The 16,602-nt window shown below is 55.8% G+C and overlaps 1 protein-coding gene across 4 annotated transcripts in view; it reads right to left on the reverse strand.

Moving 5' to 3' along the window:
- The window catches only part of LOC132837026 (ankyrin-1-like), a 262,828-nt gene that overhangs the window by 126,940 nt on the left and 119,286 nt on the right, over positions 1–16,602 (reverse strand). For all 4 annotated transcript variants that reach the window (XM_060856676.1, XM_060856674.1, XM_060856675.1 and 1 more), the window contains exons 3-5: positions 6,997–7,095; positions 4,254–4,352; positions 1,951–2,049 (exon numbers count right to left, since the gene is read on the reverse strand). In XM_060856676.1, coding sequence (XP_060712659.1) covers positions 1,951–2,049; positions 4,254–4,352; positions 6,997–7,095 — 297 coding nt within the window. The remainder of the gene's footprint in view (positions 1–1,950; positions 2,050–4,253; positions 4,353–6,996; positions 7,096–16,602) is intronic.

A 16,602-nucleotide genomic window follows, 5' to 3' on the forward strand; every position in this document is an offset into this window, starting at 1 on the left:
CCACACACACACACACATCTGCTCTCTCACACACTCTCCCACACACACACACACACCTGCTCTCTCACACACTGTCCCACACACACACACATCTGCTCTCTCACACACCCTCCCACACACACACACACACACATCTGCTCTCTCACACACTCTCCCACACACACACACACATCTGCTCTCTCACACACCCTCCCACACACACACACACACACATCTGCTCTCTCACACACCCTCCCACACACACACACACACACATCTGCTCTCTCACACACCCTCCCACACACACACACATCTGCTCTCTCACACACTCTCCCACACACACACACACCTGCTCTCTCACACACTGTCCCACACACACACACATCTGCTCTCTCACACACTCTCCCACACACACACACACATCTGCTCTCTCACACACTCTCCCACACACACACACACACACATCTGCTCTCTCACACACCCTCCCACACACACACACATCTGCTCTCTCACACACCCTCCCACACACACACACACATCTGCTCTCTCACACACCCTCCCACACACACACACATCTGCTCTCTCACACACCCTCCCACACACACACTCCCACATACACACACACATCTGCTCTCTCACACACTGTCCCACACACACACTCCCACATACACACACACATCTGCTCTCTCACACACTGTCCCACACACACACTCCCACATACACACACACATCTGCTCTCTCACACACTGTCCCCCACACACACATCTGCTCTCTCACACACCCTCCCACACACACACACACATCTGCTCTCTCACACACTCTCCCACACACACACACACACCTGCTCTCTCACACACTGTCCCACACACACACACATCTGCTCTCTCACACACTCTCCCACACACACACACATCTGCTCTCTCACACACTCTCCCACACACACACACACACCTGCTCTCTCACACACCCTCCCACACACACACACATCTGCTCTCTCACACACCCTCCCACATACACACACACATCTGCTCTCTCACACACTGTCCCACACACACACATCTGCTCTCTCACACACTCTCCCACACACACACACACACATCTGCTCTCTCACACACCCTCCCACACACACACACACATCTGCTCTCTCACACACTCTCCCACACACACACACACATCTGCTCTCTCACACACTCTCCCACACACACACACCTGCTCTCTCACACACTGTCCCACACACACACACATCTGCTCTCTCACACACTCTCCCACACACACACACACATCTGCTCTCTCACACACCCTCCCACACACACACATCTGCTCTCTCACACACTCTCCCACACACACACACACATCTGCTCTCTCACACACTCTCCCACACACACACACACATCTGCTCTCTCACACACTCTCCCACACACACACACACACCTGCTCTCTCACACACTGTCCCACACACACACACATCTGCTCTCTCACACACTCTCCCACACACACACACATCTGCTCTCTCACACACTCTCCCACACACACACACACATCTGCTCTCTCACACACTGTCCCACACACACACACATCTGCTCTCTCACACACTCTCCCACACACACACACATCTGCTCTCTCACACACTCTCCCACACACACACACACATCTGCTCTCTCACACACTGTCCCACACACACACACATCTGCTCTCTCACACACTATCCCACACACACACACACATCTGCTCTCTCACACACCCTCCCACACACACACATCCTCTCTCCCACTCCCATACACACACACACACACACACACTCCCTCTCACACACACACACACACATCCCTGGTATACACTCCGACGCAGTGTGTAACTGGTCAGAGACACTGACAGACACACAGCCATGCCAGTGAAGCTGAGACTGCAGCAGTTCTGAACAGTTGGGCTTTGCCCTCTGCAAGGCCGGGCAGCACCGTCCAACTGACTCACCTCAGTGGCCACGTTTTGGTTGGCGCCATTTTCCAGCAGGAACTTGACCACGTCGAGGTGATTTTCCTGTGCAGCCATATAGAGTGGGGTGAATCCTTTCTGTGGGCACAGAGTCAAGATACCAACAGTCAGGAATTCCTGCATCCTGATCGGCTGAGAGGCTATCTCACCATCCGCGATCCATTACAATGAAGGTTCCCACAGCATCTCCGAGGGGGAAAACCTTTCACATTCAGCGTGGACCAGCGCACGGATATGGGCTTACGTCAACTCTGGATGGGAGTGAACGGCTCATTTTGCCTATGGCCCTGCAGCTATCAGAGAGGAAGGTTCATTCTGAGGACCATGCACTGGGCACAGCTGGGTACAGGGGCAAACCCTTAACACAGTCACTCGGTGTGATCAGATTTGCTCCTGACACGCAGACCAAGATCCAGGGACAAGCACTGACCTTGCACCATCCAGGCAACCACCCCTGACCTCAGTCCATCAGGGTAAGAGAACTCAACACAGTGTGACTGCGATCTGGGAGAAGCTGGGGGAAGGGTGGGCAGACCTCTGCTCGAATCTGTGACAGCGTCTGTCGGTCTGGAGGCAGTGAGGGCTGCCGATGCTGGAGGTCAGAGTCTCGGTCAGAGTGTGGCGCTGGAAGATCACAGCAGGTCAGACAGCATCCGAGGAGCAGGAGAGTCGACGTCTCTCAGGGCGAGAGATAACCGCAGGGAAGGAGCTGGTCCTGACTCTGTTGGTGTGTGTCTGCTCTGACCAACGGGAGAGATTCTCACCTTGGAAGGGAGGGAGCCCTGATCGGCTCGGCTGCTTTCCCGAGGCAGTGGGGAGTGCCCGGTGGAGCCAATGGGTGTGTGGTTGGTTTGTGAGATGGTCTGGACTGTGAAGACAGCTCTGTCGTTCCTTCCTGTCCGAGGCAGAGGGAGTTGCACCCGGATAGAACCTGTCCTGGCTGGGTGTCCCCACTCAGACCGACAGATAGAGGGACTCTGAGGGATCAATGTACAAGGACAGCCAGCAACAGGTAGGTGAGCCCCAGGCCCTGGGATGACCCAATGGACTATGTGGAGAGAGTGAGAACTACTGATCAGGGGTGGTGCTGGAAAAACGCAGCAGGTCAGGCAGCGTCCAAGGAGCAGGAGAATCGACGTTTCGGGCAGGAGCCCTTCTTCAGGAATGAGGCTGGGAGCCTTGAGGGTGGAGAGATAAATGGGAGGGGGTGTGGGGCTGGGGGTGGAACTAGCTGAGAGTGCGATAGGTGGTTGGAGGTGGGGCTAAAGGTGATAGGTCAGGGAGGAGGGTGGAGTGGATAGGTGGGAAGGAAGATAAGCAGGTAGGACAGGTCATGGGGACAGTGCTGAGCTGGAAGTTTGGAACTCGGATGAGGTGGGGAAAGGGGAAATGAGGAAACTGTTGAAGTCCACATTGATGCCCTGGGGTTGAAGTGTTCCGAGGCGGAAGATGAGGCGTTCTTCCTCCAGGCGTCTGGTGGTGAGGGAGCGGCAGTGAAGGAGGCCCAGGACCTCCATGTCCTCGGCAGAGTGGGAGGGGGGAGTTGAAATGTCGAATGGATGAGATGTGGAGCAGGGGGGAACCCAGGCATTCTTTCCCACAGGGAGAGAACGGGGAGGATGTGCCATGTCAGCGTTCCCATGGGATTCATGGGAAAGGACCTGGGGCTGAACGGCCTCTCCCTGCGCATACTCCAGTCCGTCAGGGAACCCCAACTCGGAGGGCGTGACGGGACGTTCCCATCCGGTCAATCTTCACAGCACTTGCACGGTATCCTTTCGGATCAAAGGGATCTGATCCAGCAGATCCCAGGGAGACAGGACAGGTTCTCCCCAGTTCCCCTTGGTGTGGAACCGCCCGGGGTTTGCTGAAGCTGGGACAGCTGGGCAGATACCTGGGCAAACCCTGAGCTCAGGGTCTCATCCCCAGTCAGAGTGCAAACAAGGGGGAAAGGCACAGGAGGGGAGAGCGAGGGGGAACAGAGCGAGGGGGGAGAGTGGGGGAGAGAGGGGGAGAGAGGGGGAAGGGAGGGAGAGAGGAAGGGGGGGAGAGAGGGAGGGAGACGGGCAGAGAGGGAGGGAGATGGGCAGAGAGGGAGGGAGACAGGCAGAGAGGGAGGGAGACAGGCAGAGAGGGAGGGAGATGGGCAGAGAGGGAGGGAGACAGGCAGAGAGGGAGGGAGACAGGCAGAGAGGGAGGGAGACAGGCAGAGAGGGAGATGAGAACGGAAGGAGTGCAGGCCCATGTCCCCATGAAGCCTGGAGTCTGGCCCCGCTCCTTACCTGAGACTGAGCGTTGATGTTTGCTCCATAGTGAACGAGCTCTTTGACGACCTGATCCTGCCCAGCCAGTGCTGCGATGTGCAGTGCTGTGTTCCCCTTCTGCAAGGTACAAATGTACACACACACACACACACACAGTGTTATTCCCAGAAACAGCCAGGCCGGGATGCTGGGGACAAGGGATACCCACCAACAGTGAGGCTTCCCAAGCCTGCTCAACAGCAGCAGTGTGACCGACAGCACAGCTGCCAAACCCCAGCTGACCCCAGAGCTCAGGACCTGGGCTCGAGAAGCAGTTCCCTCTCCACCCCACACTCTATTCCCCGACAGGGGGGAGAACAGGACAACCAGTCACACCTCCCTGGGGAATGTCCTTCACAGCAACAGGCGATGCTCGGAGATACACACACACACACACACACAGACACACTCACACAGACACACAGACACACACACACACACACACTCACACAGACACACACACACACACACACACTCACACAGCCCCCCCCCCCCACACACACACACAGAGCCCCCCCACACACACACACACAGAGCCCCCCCACACACACACACAACCCCCCCACACACACACAACCCCCCCCACACACACACACAGCCCCCCCCCACACACACAGAGCCCCCCCACACACACACACAGAGCTCCCCCACACACACACACAGAGCCCCCCCACACACACACACACAGAGCCCCCCCCACACAGAGCCCCCCCCACACACACACAGAGCCCCCCCACACACACACACAGAGCCCCCACACACACACACAGCCCCCCCCACACACACACAGAGCCCCCCACACACACACACACAGAGCCCCCCACACACACACACACAGAGCCCCCCCCACACACACAGAGCCCCCCACACACACAGACACACAGAGCCCCCCACACACACACACACAGAGCCCCCCCCACACACAGAGCCCCCCCACACACACAGAGCCCCCCACACACACAGACACACAGAGCCCCCCCACACACAAACCCCCCCCCCACACACACAGAGCCCCCCCACACACACAGAGCGCCCCCACACACAGAGCCCCCCCCACACACAGAGCCCCCCACACACAGAGCCCCTCCCACACACACAGAGCCCCCCACACACACAGACACACAGAGCCCCCCCCACACAGAGCCCCCCCACACACACAGAGCCCCCCCACACACACAGAGCCCCCCCACACAGAGCCCCCCCCACACACACACACAGAGCCCCCCCCACACACAGACCCCCCCACACACACAGACCCCCCCCACACACAGACGCCCCCCCACACACAGACACACAGAGCCCCCCCACACACACAGACACACAGAGCCCCCCCACACACAGACCCCCCCCACACACACAGAGCCCCCCACACACACAGACACACAGAGCCCCCCCACACACACAGAGCCCCCCCCACACTCAGAGCCCCCCCACACACACACACAGAGCCCCCCCCACACACAGACACACAGAGCCCCCCCCACACAGAGCCCCCCACACACACAGAGCCCCCCCACACACACAGACCCCCCCCACACACACACAGACCCCCACACACACACACAGAGCCCCCCCCACACACAGACCCCCCCCACACACACAGAGCCCCCCACACACACAGACCCCCCCACACACAGACCCCCCCCACACACACAGAGCCCCCCACACACACAGACACACAGAGCCCCCCCACACACACAGAGCCCCCCCACACACAGAGCCCCCCCACACACACACAGAGCCCCCCCCACACACACACACAGAGCCCCCCCCACAGACAAAGTCCCCCCCACACACACAGAGCCCCCCCACACACAGACACACAGAGCCCCCACACACAGACACACAGAGCCCCCCCCACACACAGAGACCCCCTCACACACAGAGCCCCCCCACACACAGAGCCCCCCACACACAGAGCCCCCCACACACACACACAGAGCCCCCCCCACACACAGAGCCCCCCCACACACACACACACAGAGCCCCCCCACAGACACACACACACAGAGCCCCCCACACACACACACACAGAGCCCCCCCACACACACACACAGAGCCCCCCACACACACACACACACAGAGCCCCCCCCACACACACACACACAGAGCCCCCCCCACACACACACACAGAGCCCCCCCCCCACAGACACACACAGAGCCCCCCCCACACACACACACAGAGCCCCCCCCACACACAGAGCCCCCCCCACACAGAGCCCCCCTCACACACACACACAGAGCCCCCCCCTCACACACACACACAGAGCCCCCCCACACACACACACACAGACACAGACACCCACACACACAGACACAGACACCCACACTCTGCCTTGATGTTGCTGCACTGCAGCCTGTCAGCAGTGAATGAACTCTGGAAGCGCTCAGCCCTGAGTGTTGTGGAGGGTGAAACACTCGCTTCTGGTCAATGAAACCCTCCAGAAGCCGCAGAGAGAGGGCGGACAGAGAGGAGGGAGTGGGACGGGTGGAATGGTTTACTGGGAAGGTGTGGAATAGGGGCTAGAGGGTGGGAATGATGGTAACAGGAGATGTCATGGAAGTGAAGGGAAATGGAGTGGTCACAGGGACAGGGAGAGTGTGCTGTGACAGTGACAGTACGGTGGGGAAAGGCCAGGTCAGAGGGCACTGGCTTGTCCTCACTGCTGTCACTGACGTACCTGGTATCTCCCCGCACCACCCCCCTCAGCCTCAGCCTCACCTTGGTGACAGTCTCCAGGGCAATGCCGTTGTGTAAGAGCTCCGACACCACCTTGACGTGACCTTCCTTCGAGGCCAGGTGCAGGCCATTGAGCCCATTCTGTGAACGATCAAACACAAAGATCGGGTTAGAACGGGAGGCGAGTGAGTAGGGACAGGGGGGAGGAAGGAACCACAGAGACCAGGCCCATCTCAGTGGAAGCCAGCGAGGTTAGAGAGCTGGAGATCACTGCCACAGGGAATTCTCTCTACCGTCCACCTCAGTCTCAGCACCAGATACACCACAGAGATATGCATGGAGACTCCATACCCCAGAGAGATCATTTCCACAGGGAATTTTCCCTTCTTGACACCTCACTTGTATTGAAAACAGCCCAATGCTGGAGATCACAGTGAGTTCAGGCAGCATCCAGAGAGATAGCGCTAACATTTCGAGTGCAGATGACTCTTTACCAGAGCTGATGTGAAGTCTCGCGGGGACTGTCCCGATTGGGAGGGATGGTTGGAGGGGAGAGAGGAAGTGAGAGAGACAGAGGACCTGACAGAGAATGGAACGAGTGATGCTGCAAGCAATAGGGGGGGAGGTGTAAATTCACAATCTGAAGGTGCTGAACTCAGTACTCAGCCCAAAAGAGTCATAGAGATGTACAGCACGGAAACAGACCCTTCGGTCCAACCGTCCACGCTGACCCAGATATCCCAACCCAATCTAGTCCCACCTGCCAGCACCCGGCCCATATCCCTCCAAACCCTTCCTATTCATATACCCATCCAGATGCCTCTTTAATGTTGCAGTTGTACCAGCCTCCACCACTTCCTCTGGCAGCTCATTCCACACACGTACCACCCTCTGCATGAAAAAGTTGCCCCTTAGGTCTCTTTTATATCTTTCCCCTCTCACCCTAAACCTATGCCCCTCTAGTTCTGGACTCCCCCAACCCAGGGAAAAGACTTTGCCTATTTATCTTATCCATGCCCCTCATAATTTTGTAAACCTCTGTAAGGTTACCCCTCAGCCTCCGATGCTCCAGGGAAAACAGCCCCAGCCTGTTCAGCCTCTCCCTGTAGCTCAAGCCCTCCAACCCTGGCAACATCCTTGTAAATCTTTTCTGAACCCTTTCAAGTTTCACAACATCTTTCCGATAGGAAGGAGACCAGAATTGCACACAATATTCCAAGTGGCCTACCCAATGTCCCTTACAGCCACATCGTGACCTCCCAACTCCTGTACTCAATACTCTGACCAATGAAGGAAAGCATACCAAACACCTCCTTCACTATCCTATCTACCTGCGACTCGACTTTCAAGGAGCTATGAACCTGCACTCCAAGGTCTCTTTGTTCAGCAACACTCCCTAGGACCTTACCATTAAGCGTATCAATCCTGGGAAGATTTGCTTTCCCAAAATGCAGCGCCTCGCATTTATCTGAATTAAACTCCATCTGCCACTCCTCAGCCCATTGGCCCATCTGGTCCAGATCCTGTTGTAATCTGAGGTAACCCTCTTCGCTGTCCACTACACCTCCAATTTTGGTGTCATCTGCAAACTTACTAAGGTAGGCAAGTATCTTGCCTGAAGATGAGATGTTGTTCCTCCTGAAGGCGTAACTGAGAGTCCACGGGGGGTCCCGAGCTGGCGTTTTGTCTCTGAGGACCAAACCTTCCCCTCAAACTCTGACCTGAATCCTGCAGTGAGTCACCCCCGCCTCCTGCATCCCCCCCCAAAGCCTGTCCCCACCATCGACCAGGCCCAAGTCAGGAGGGTGTGTGAGGGAATACTCCCCACTTGCCCTGGATGGGGGACAGCTCCAACAACACTCGAGAAGCTCGACACCATCCAGGGACAAAGCAGCCCCCCCGCTCGATTGTCCCCACACCCACAAACCCCCCACTCCCTCCACACCCCGCCCGACGCTCAGTAGCAGCAGTGGGTACCATCTACAGCAACTCCCCCAGGCTCCTCAGGCAGCACCTTCCAAACCCCACGGCCACTTCCATCAGGAAGGACAAGGGGCAGCGGGTACATGGGAACACCACCCCCCACCCCTGCAAGTTCCCCTCCGGGCCCCTCACCCTCCACAACTCGGAAATATATCGGCCGTTGGGTCAGAATCCTGGGACTCCCTCCCTCAGGGTGTGTTGTGTGTGGGAGGTCCCTACACCACACGGGACCGCAGCGGTTCAGGAAGGCAGCTCACCCCCCCCCCCCCCCACCTTCACAAGGGGGCAGTTGGGGGGGGAACAGGGCAATAAATGCTGGGCCCAGCCAGTGACACCCACGACCCACAAATGAACCTAAAACTGGAACAGCAAGCAAACCACTGCCCCAGCCCTCATAACTCAGAGGAGGGTCCGGAGCCTGCTGTGAGGAAGGGGTTAGGGATAGCAGGGCTCGCAGCATTAGGAGCACCATCTCTGCCCCCAGATTCCCCGTCCCACGGAAAAGCCCCAATGTGGCGGGTATCCCTGAGGGATGGGAAACAGCGTGCAGGACTCGACCAGACTCAGCACCCCCTTCTCATCACCTTCCCTGTCAATGTGTATCCCACTCCAGCTCACAGCACCACCCCGCCCCCCACACGTAGGGGCAAAATGCAGCCAGTATCAACAGTACGGCTAAAGTCAGGCTTTCGGCCTGACAGAGGCACTGGCTCTGGGAAAGGTCCACCACCCTAGAGGCACTTGACCCAACAACTGACAGCATCTTCCATTCTGACACACCGGGGTCATTGTCACATTCAGAGACCAGCGAGAGAGAGACAGAGAGAGAGAGAGAGTGTTTCACACATACAGAGACACATACCCATACATACGCACACACCCACACCCAGACATTGCACGCGCGCACAGGCACACACACACACACACACACACACACACACAGACGCGCGCACACAAAGACACACAGCCACACACAAACAGACAGACTGACACACGCAGCCACACACAGACAGACAGACTGACACACACAGCCACACATAGACAGACAGACACACACAGCCACAGACAGACAGACAGACACACACAGCCACACACAGACAGACTGACACACATAGCCACACATAGACAGACTGACTGACACACACAGACAGACACACACACACAGCCACACATAGACAGAATGACTGACACACACGGCCACACAAAGAGAGACAGACCCCCACACAGCCACACACAGACAGACAGACTGACACACACAGCCACACACAGACAGACTGACCGACACACATAGACAGACACACACACACAGCCACACACAGACAGACAGACTGACACACACAGCCACACACAGACAGACTGACCGACACACATAGACAGACACACACACACAGCCACACATAGACAGAATGACTGACACACACGGCCACACAAAGAGAGACAGACCCACACACAGCCACACACAGACAGACAGACTGACACACACAGCCACACACAGACAGACTGACTGACACACATAGACAGACACACACACACAGCCACACATAGACAGAATGACTGACACACACGGCCACACAAAGAGAGACAGACCCACACACAGCCACACACAGACAGACAGACTGACACACACAGACAGACTGACACACACAGCCACACATAGACAGACTGACTGACACACATAGACAGACACACACAGCCACACATAGACAGACACACACAGCCACACATAGATAGACTGACTGACAGATACAGCCACACATAGACAGACACACACACACAGCCACAGACAGACACAGACACACACAGATAGACAGACTGACACACCCAGCCACACATAGACAGACAGACTGACACACACAGACATTGCATGCACACACAGGCACACACCCAGACAGACTGACACACACAGACATTGCATGCACACACAGGCACACACCCAGACAGACTGACATACACAGACATTGCATGCACACAAAAGGCACACACCCAGACAGACACGCGCACACAGACAGACATGCGCACGGACACACGCACAGACACACATAGACAGACACATACCCACACAGACATCGCGCGCAAACATAGACAGACCGACACACAGACATGTGTGCACACGCACACACCAATGTGATTACCTGTACCTATCCTGTTGGAATGGTCCAATGGGATCACCTGTACCGACCCTGTTGGAATGGTCCAATGGGATCACTTGTACCGACCCTGTTGGAATGGTCCAATGGGATCACCTGTACCGACCCTGTTGGAATGGTCCACTGGGATCACCTGGACACTGAGGCAGTACAGGTCCTACCTCCTCAATGTCTCCTCTGAGGAGAATCCCACCAGCCCAGTGCAGCACTCTGCACCTCCTCACTGGTAAGGGGCTGAGGACCCCAGAAAGGGACACTGTGCTCCAGGCGCAGTCTCACCAAGGCGCTATACAAATGCAGCAGGGCAAGCCCCTGCCAGTGAGGGAACGTTCCTTTCTCATTGCTCAGTGAGTGTTGAGAATGAGGGGTCCCAGATCCCAGAGTTTTGGGGGTTGTGAGGGGGTGGGGGTGATGGATATTAAATAAACCAATGGCATGTCCACCTTCGGCCTGTGATCCCAAATCTCCTGCAGCTCCACCCTCCTTCCCCCCGTGTGTGTGTGTGTGTGTGTGTGTGTGTGTGAGCTGTGTACCAGTAATCACACCTCAGGGAGGTGGTGAGGGACTGGGGACAAGGAGGCAACTGAACATCCAGCCCAGGGAAGCAAGTTCACACCAGCTCCACCAATGAGGAGTTGGAGCTTGTCCAAATCCTGACCACTGGATCGGTCCGGATTGAGCAGTTTAGGCCCACGCTCGCTTGAGTTCAGAGGAATGGGGGAGTGGGGATCCAACTGAGGAACGGAAGATGGAGTAGATGGAGGGAGGGTGTTTTCCCCATGTGAGAGAATCTCCAATGTGAGGTCTCAGTTTGGGAGGAGGTGGTGGGCAGCGGTGCAGTTTCAAAACAGAGTTGAGCAGAAACCACCTCTCTCTCTGTGTCTCTCTCTCTCTCTCTCCATTGTGTGTCTCTGTCTCTCTCTCTCTCTCCAGTGTCTCTCTCTCTCTCGCTCCATCGTGTGTGTCTTTCTCTCTCCTGTGTGTCTCTCTCTGTCTCTCTCCAGTGTATGTGTGTCTCTCTGTCTCTCCCTCTCTCTCCAGTGTGTGTGTCTCTCTCTCTCTCTTTCTCTCTCTCTCTCTACAGTGTGTGTGTGTGTGTGTCTCTCTCTCTCTCTCCAGTGTGTGTCTCTCTCTCTCTCTCTCGAGTGTGTGTGTCTCTCTCTCTCTACAGTGTGTGTGTGTCTCCCTCTCTGTCCAGTGTGTGTCTCTGTCTCTCTTTCTCTCTCTCTCTCTACAGTGTGTGTGTGTGTCTCTCTCTCTCTCTCCAGTGTGTGTGTCTCTCTCTCTCTCCAGTGTGTGTGTGTCTCTCTCTCTCTCTCTCCAGTGTGTGTGTCTCTCTCTCTCTCCAGTGTGTGTGTCTCTCTCTCTCTCCAGTGTGTGTGTGTGTGTGTCTCTCTCTCTCCAGTGTGTGTGTCTCTCTCTCTCTCCAGTGTGTGTGTGTGTGTCTCTCTCTCTCTCCAGTGTGTGTGTCTCTCTCTCTCTCCAGTGTGTGTGTGTGTGTGTCTCTCTCTCTCTCTCTCTCTCCCCATGCATGCTGCAGGTCCTGCTGCAATCCTGCAGAAATGTGTGTTTGACTCAGATCTCCAGTGACCGCAGGTCTTGGTTTGAGCTTCTCTCTCTGTGCAGATTCCTATACCATCCCCCTGACACTCCCTCCCTCCTGTTTCTGTCTTGCCAGCAGAATTGCACCAATGACAATCTGCCTCACCTTCCTAATCGCTCACACACACACACACACTAACTGAGTAAGCTGATCCTGTGATCCGTTCCGTTAGATAGCTCTGGAAAAGACCCATTCATCCTAACTGTCTGGCTTGTGAGGCAACTCATCCCCAAACCGTACTGACACATCAGCTTCTCTTTCAGGCAATAACTTTTCCTGAGTTGCCTGATCTGGAAATCCAAATATACCACATCGACCAGTTCCCCCTTTAGCAACTCTGCTTGTTATATCTGGGTGAATGCTCCTCATACAGCAAGCCCTTCATCCCGGGGATCATCCGTATAAAACCCTCCGAGAATAGATACCGGGCCTCAAACTGCTCACCTTTTTTTCCAAATGGGGTCTGACCACATCCAGCTCTCTGGAAGTGAATGCTAACACTGCATTGGCTTTCCTGACCGCTAACTGAACCCACACCTTAACCTGAAGAGAATCCTGAACTCGGAACTCCCAAAGCCCTTTGTGCTTCCCATTTCTGAAGACCTTTCCCCATTTCGTCCACGGCTCTCATCTCCTGACCAAAGTGCGTCACCTCACAATTCCCCACGTCGTACTCCGTCTGCCACTTCCTTGCCCACTCTCCTCATCTGTCCAAATCCTTCCCCCGCCGCCTCCTCAACACTACCCGTCCCTCCACCTGTAAACTGAGCGAGAAGGCTCTGAGCTCCGTTCCTGTCGAACTGCAGGGTGAATTCGGTCACATTAATCGGCCCCTGAGCCAATTCGTTCTCAGCAGCTGTTCTGGGCGCAGCAGAATGTCACTCACATTGCTGTGGGTCTGGAGTCACTTGTCGGCCAGACCGGGTGAAGATGGGAGATTCCTCTCCCAAAATATACTCACGGGACACCCATGACTGCGTCACCAAATATCAGACTAATGCCATTTACAAGTTCACTAATGACACCACCACAGTCGGCGATGAAACAGACTACAGACGGGAGGTGGAAGATGGTGCACTGAGAACAACCGAGCTCTCAATGCCGGCAAAACCAAGGAACTCATTAGTGACTTTCCACAGGATGTTACTCATGTCCCCCTACACATTAACAGCACAGAGGTGGAATGAGGGAGAGTGTCAAGCTCCTGGGAGTGGGTCATCCACAACAAACTTTCTTGGACTCTTCATGTGGATGTACTGGTTACAAAGGCCCAACAACGTCTCTTCCTCCTCAGGCAGCAGAGGGAATGTGGCACGATGGTGAATACCCTTGCCAACTTTTATAGGTGTGCCATTCTGCCTGGATGTATCACTACCTGGTACGGCAACTGTACCATTCAATATCGGAGACGGTTACAGAGAGGGGTGAACTCAGACAATCCCAAAGGCCAACCTCCCATCTATAGAATCCATCTACCAGGCCCACTGTCAGGGAAAGGCCTCCAGCATTCTCAAAGATCCATCCCACCCTGGCAATGTTTTTCTACAACCTCTACCATCGGGGGGGAAGGTACAGAAGCCTGAACACACCCACCAGCTGGTTTCGGAACAGTTTCTACCCTACTGTTGTTAGAATACTGAATGGACTCACAAACTCTTAACATTCGCCTGTCCCTGTGTTTTTGTTTTTGCTGCTGTTTACCTATTATTTACTTATCGATGCTCCTTAACTCTGTGATCGGCCTGTATTGCTCGCAAGACAAAGCTTTTCACTGTGTCTCGGTACACGGGACAATAAATTCAATTCAGTCCAACACAAACGGGATATTACCGACCCAGATAGGATGAGCGGCACACTTGAGATGCGTGTCCGAATTTTGAATCCCACTTCCTCCGAGTGTTCGCACTTCGATGGGAGATCCAGTGATCCTGTCACCACAGGCCCAGCCTCTGGAGATTTGATAGGCTGTGACAGAAGGAGCACCGTCTTCATGAGGAAGCTGAGGGGGAACCTTCCTCACAGTCAAACGGAAAGACAGGCCAGGACTGCCGAGTGTCTCTCTCTGGCCAAAGCCATGTCACCTGACTGCTCCGCGTTGAGCGAGCAGGGGAGAGAGAGAGAGAGAGAGAATCTTTCCTTCTGATTTCTGATGGAGACCGTGCTCTTTTCCTGCACGCTGTGATGTTGTCCCTTGCGGGTGGGTCAGACACCCGGGGCTGACGATCCTGGGCTGCAGTCAGATGGCACGTTCAGGCCTTGATGAGCAAGAATACACAACCTCTGGCATAGGTCTAACCACATACATCCCACTTTCAGCAATACAGGACATATGAGGTTGGACCTTTCCCACAAGTGTGATATTCCTCTGCATTTAGACCAAAATTTACCATCTAACCCAACGGAGACTGCAGGAGGGGCCCCGTCACGCTTCCTCACGCGGGATGCCACCTCGCTTCGAGCCCCCCGCCCCCCAGGGGCGTCCCAGGCTTCGGAAGCTGACTAGGCCTCGCGGCGTGGACTGAGGGCTGCTGGCTCTCCCGGGCGCGTTCCTGCTTCCGAACCAGCCTCTCCAGTCTCTTCCCGACCCCTCTCCACTCCTCAGCCAGCTCCTCTGGGCATGCTCTCAGCCGTTCCGACCGCCAGAGTTGGAGCAACACCCTCCCCTCAGTCCCACACAGAGAGAGAGAGAGAGAGAGAGAGAAAGAGAGATGGTTAAGGCAGCAGGTGGTTCCGGTTGGACCCCAAATCCTCTCCGGCCAGAGCACTGCCGCCTGCCTCAGGCCCGGGAGCCCCGCTCGGTGTTCAAGGGGTCCAGTCGGCAGACACAGCCAATGACCACCCCTCCCCAGTGCCAGTCCCACCCTGAGGCTTCCTGAGGCCTACAAGGGAGGCTGAGAGAAGGCCACATCTCCCGGGCAGACGACTCAACGGGAGAGATGGCAACGTGGGCAGGCCTGATTGGGACCCGTAGGCCGCTGTCAGGAATGAGTGGGGAAAACCAGCCCAAGGGCACGCTCGGCTTTGAACCCGGCGGGAACCTGAATACTCTTCGGATAAAGGCCGCGCAGTCAGTTCCTGCACTTGTCGATTGTCACAGGGCAGCTGTTATTTTCGGAAAGGTTTCTGACCCGAGATTTTCAGGGCGGCACGGTGGCTCAGTGGTTAGCACTGCTGCCTCACAGCGCCAGGGACCCTGGTTCGGCTCCAGCCTCGGGTGACTTTCTGTGTGGCGTTTCCCCGTGTCTGCGTGGGTTTCCTCCGGGTGCTCCGGTTTCCTCCCACAGTCCCAAAGACGTGCAGGTCAGGGTGAACCGGCCATGGGAAATTGCCCCATAGTGCTCAGGGATGTGCAGGTTAGGGTGGATTGGCTATGTGAAATTACCCACAGTGCTCAGGGATGTGCAGGTTAGGATGGATTGGCCGTGCTAAATTACCCATAGTGCTCAGGGATGTGCAGGTTCGGGTGAACTGGCCTTGGAAAATTGCCCCATAGTGTTCAGGGATGTGTAGGTTAGAGTGGATTGGCCATGCTAAATTACCCATAGTGCTCCGGGATGTGCAGGTTAGGGTGGATTGGCCATGCTAAATTACCCACAGTGCTCAGGGATGTGCAGGTTAGGGTGGATTGGCCGTGCTAAATTACCCATAGTGCTCAGGGATGTGCAGGTTAGGGTGGATTGGCCATGCTAAATTACCCATAGTGCTCAGGGATGTGCAGGTTAGGGTGGATTGGCCATGCTAAATTACCCATAGTGCTCAGGGATGTGCAGGTTAGGGGTGGATTAGCCATGTTAAATTACCCATAGTGTTCAGGGATGTGCAGGTTAGGGTGGATTGGCCATGCTAAATTACCCATAGTGCTCAGGGATGTGCAGGTTAGGGTGGATTGGCCATGCTAAATTACCCACAGTGCTC

The sequence above is a fragment of the Hemiscyllium ocellatum genome, chromosome 48 (assembly GCF_020745735.1).
Source record: "Hemiscyllium ocellatum isolate sHemOce1 chromosome 48, sHemOce1.pat.X.cur, whole genome shotgun sequence".
NCBI lineage: Eukaryota > Metazoa > Chordata > Chondrichthyes > Orectolobiformes > Hemiscylliidae > Hemiscyllium > Hemiscyllium ocellatum.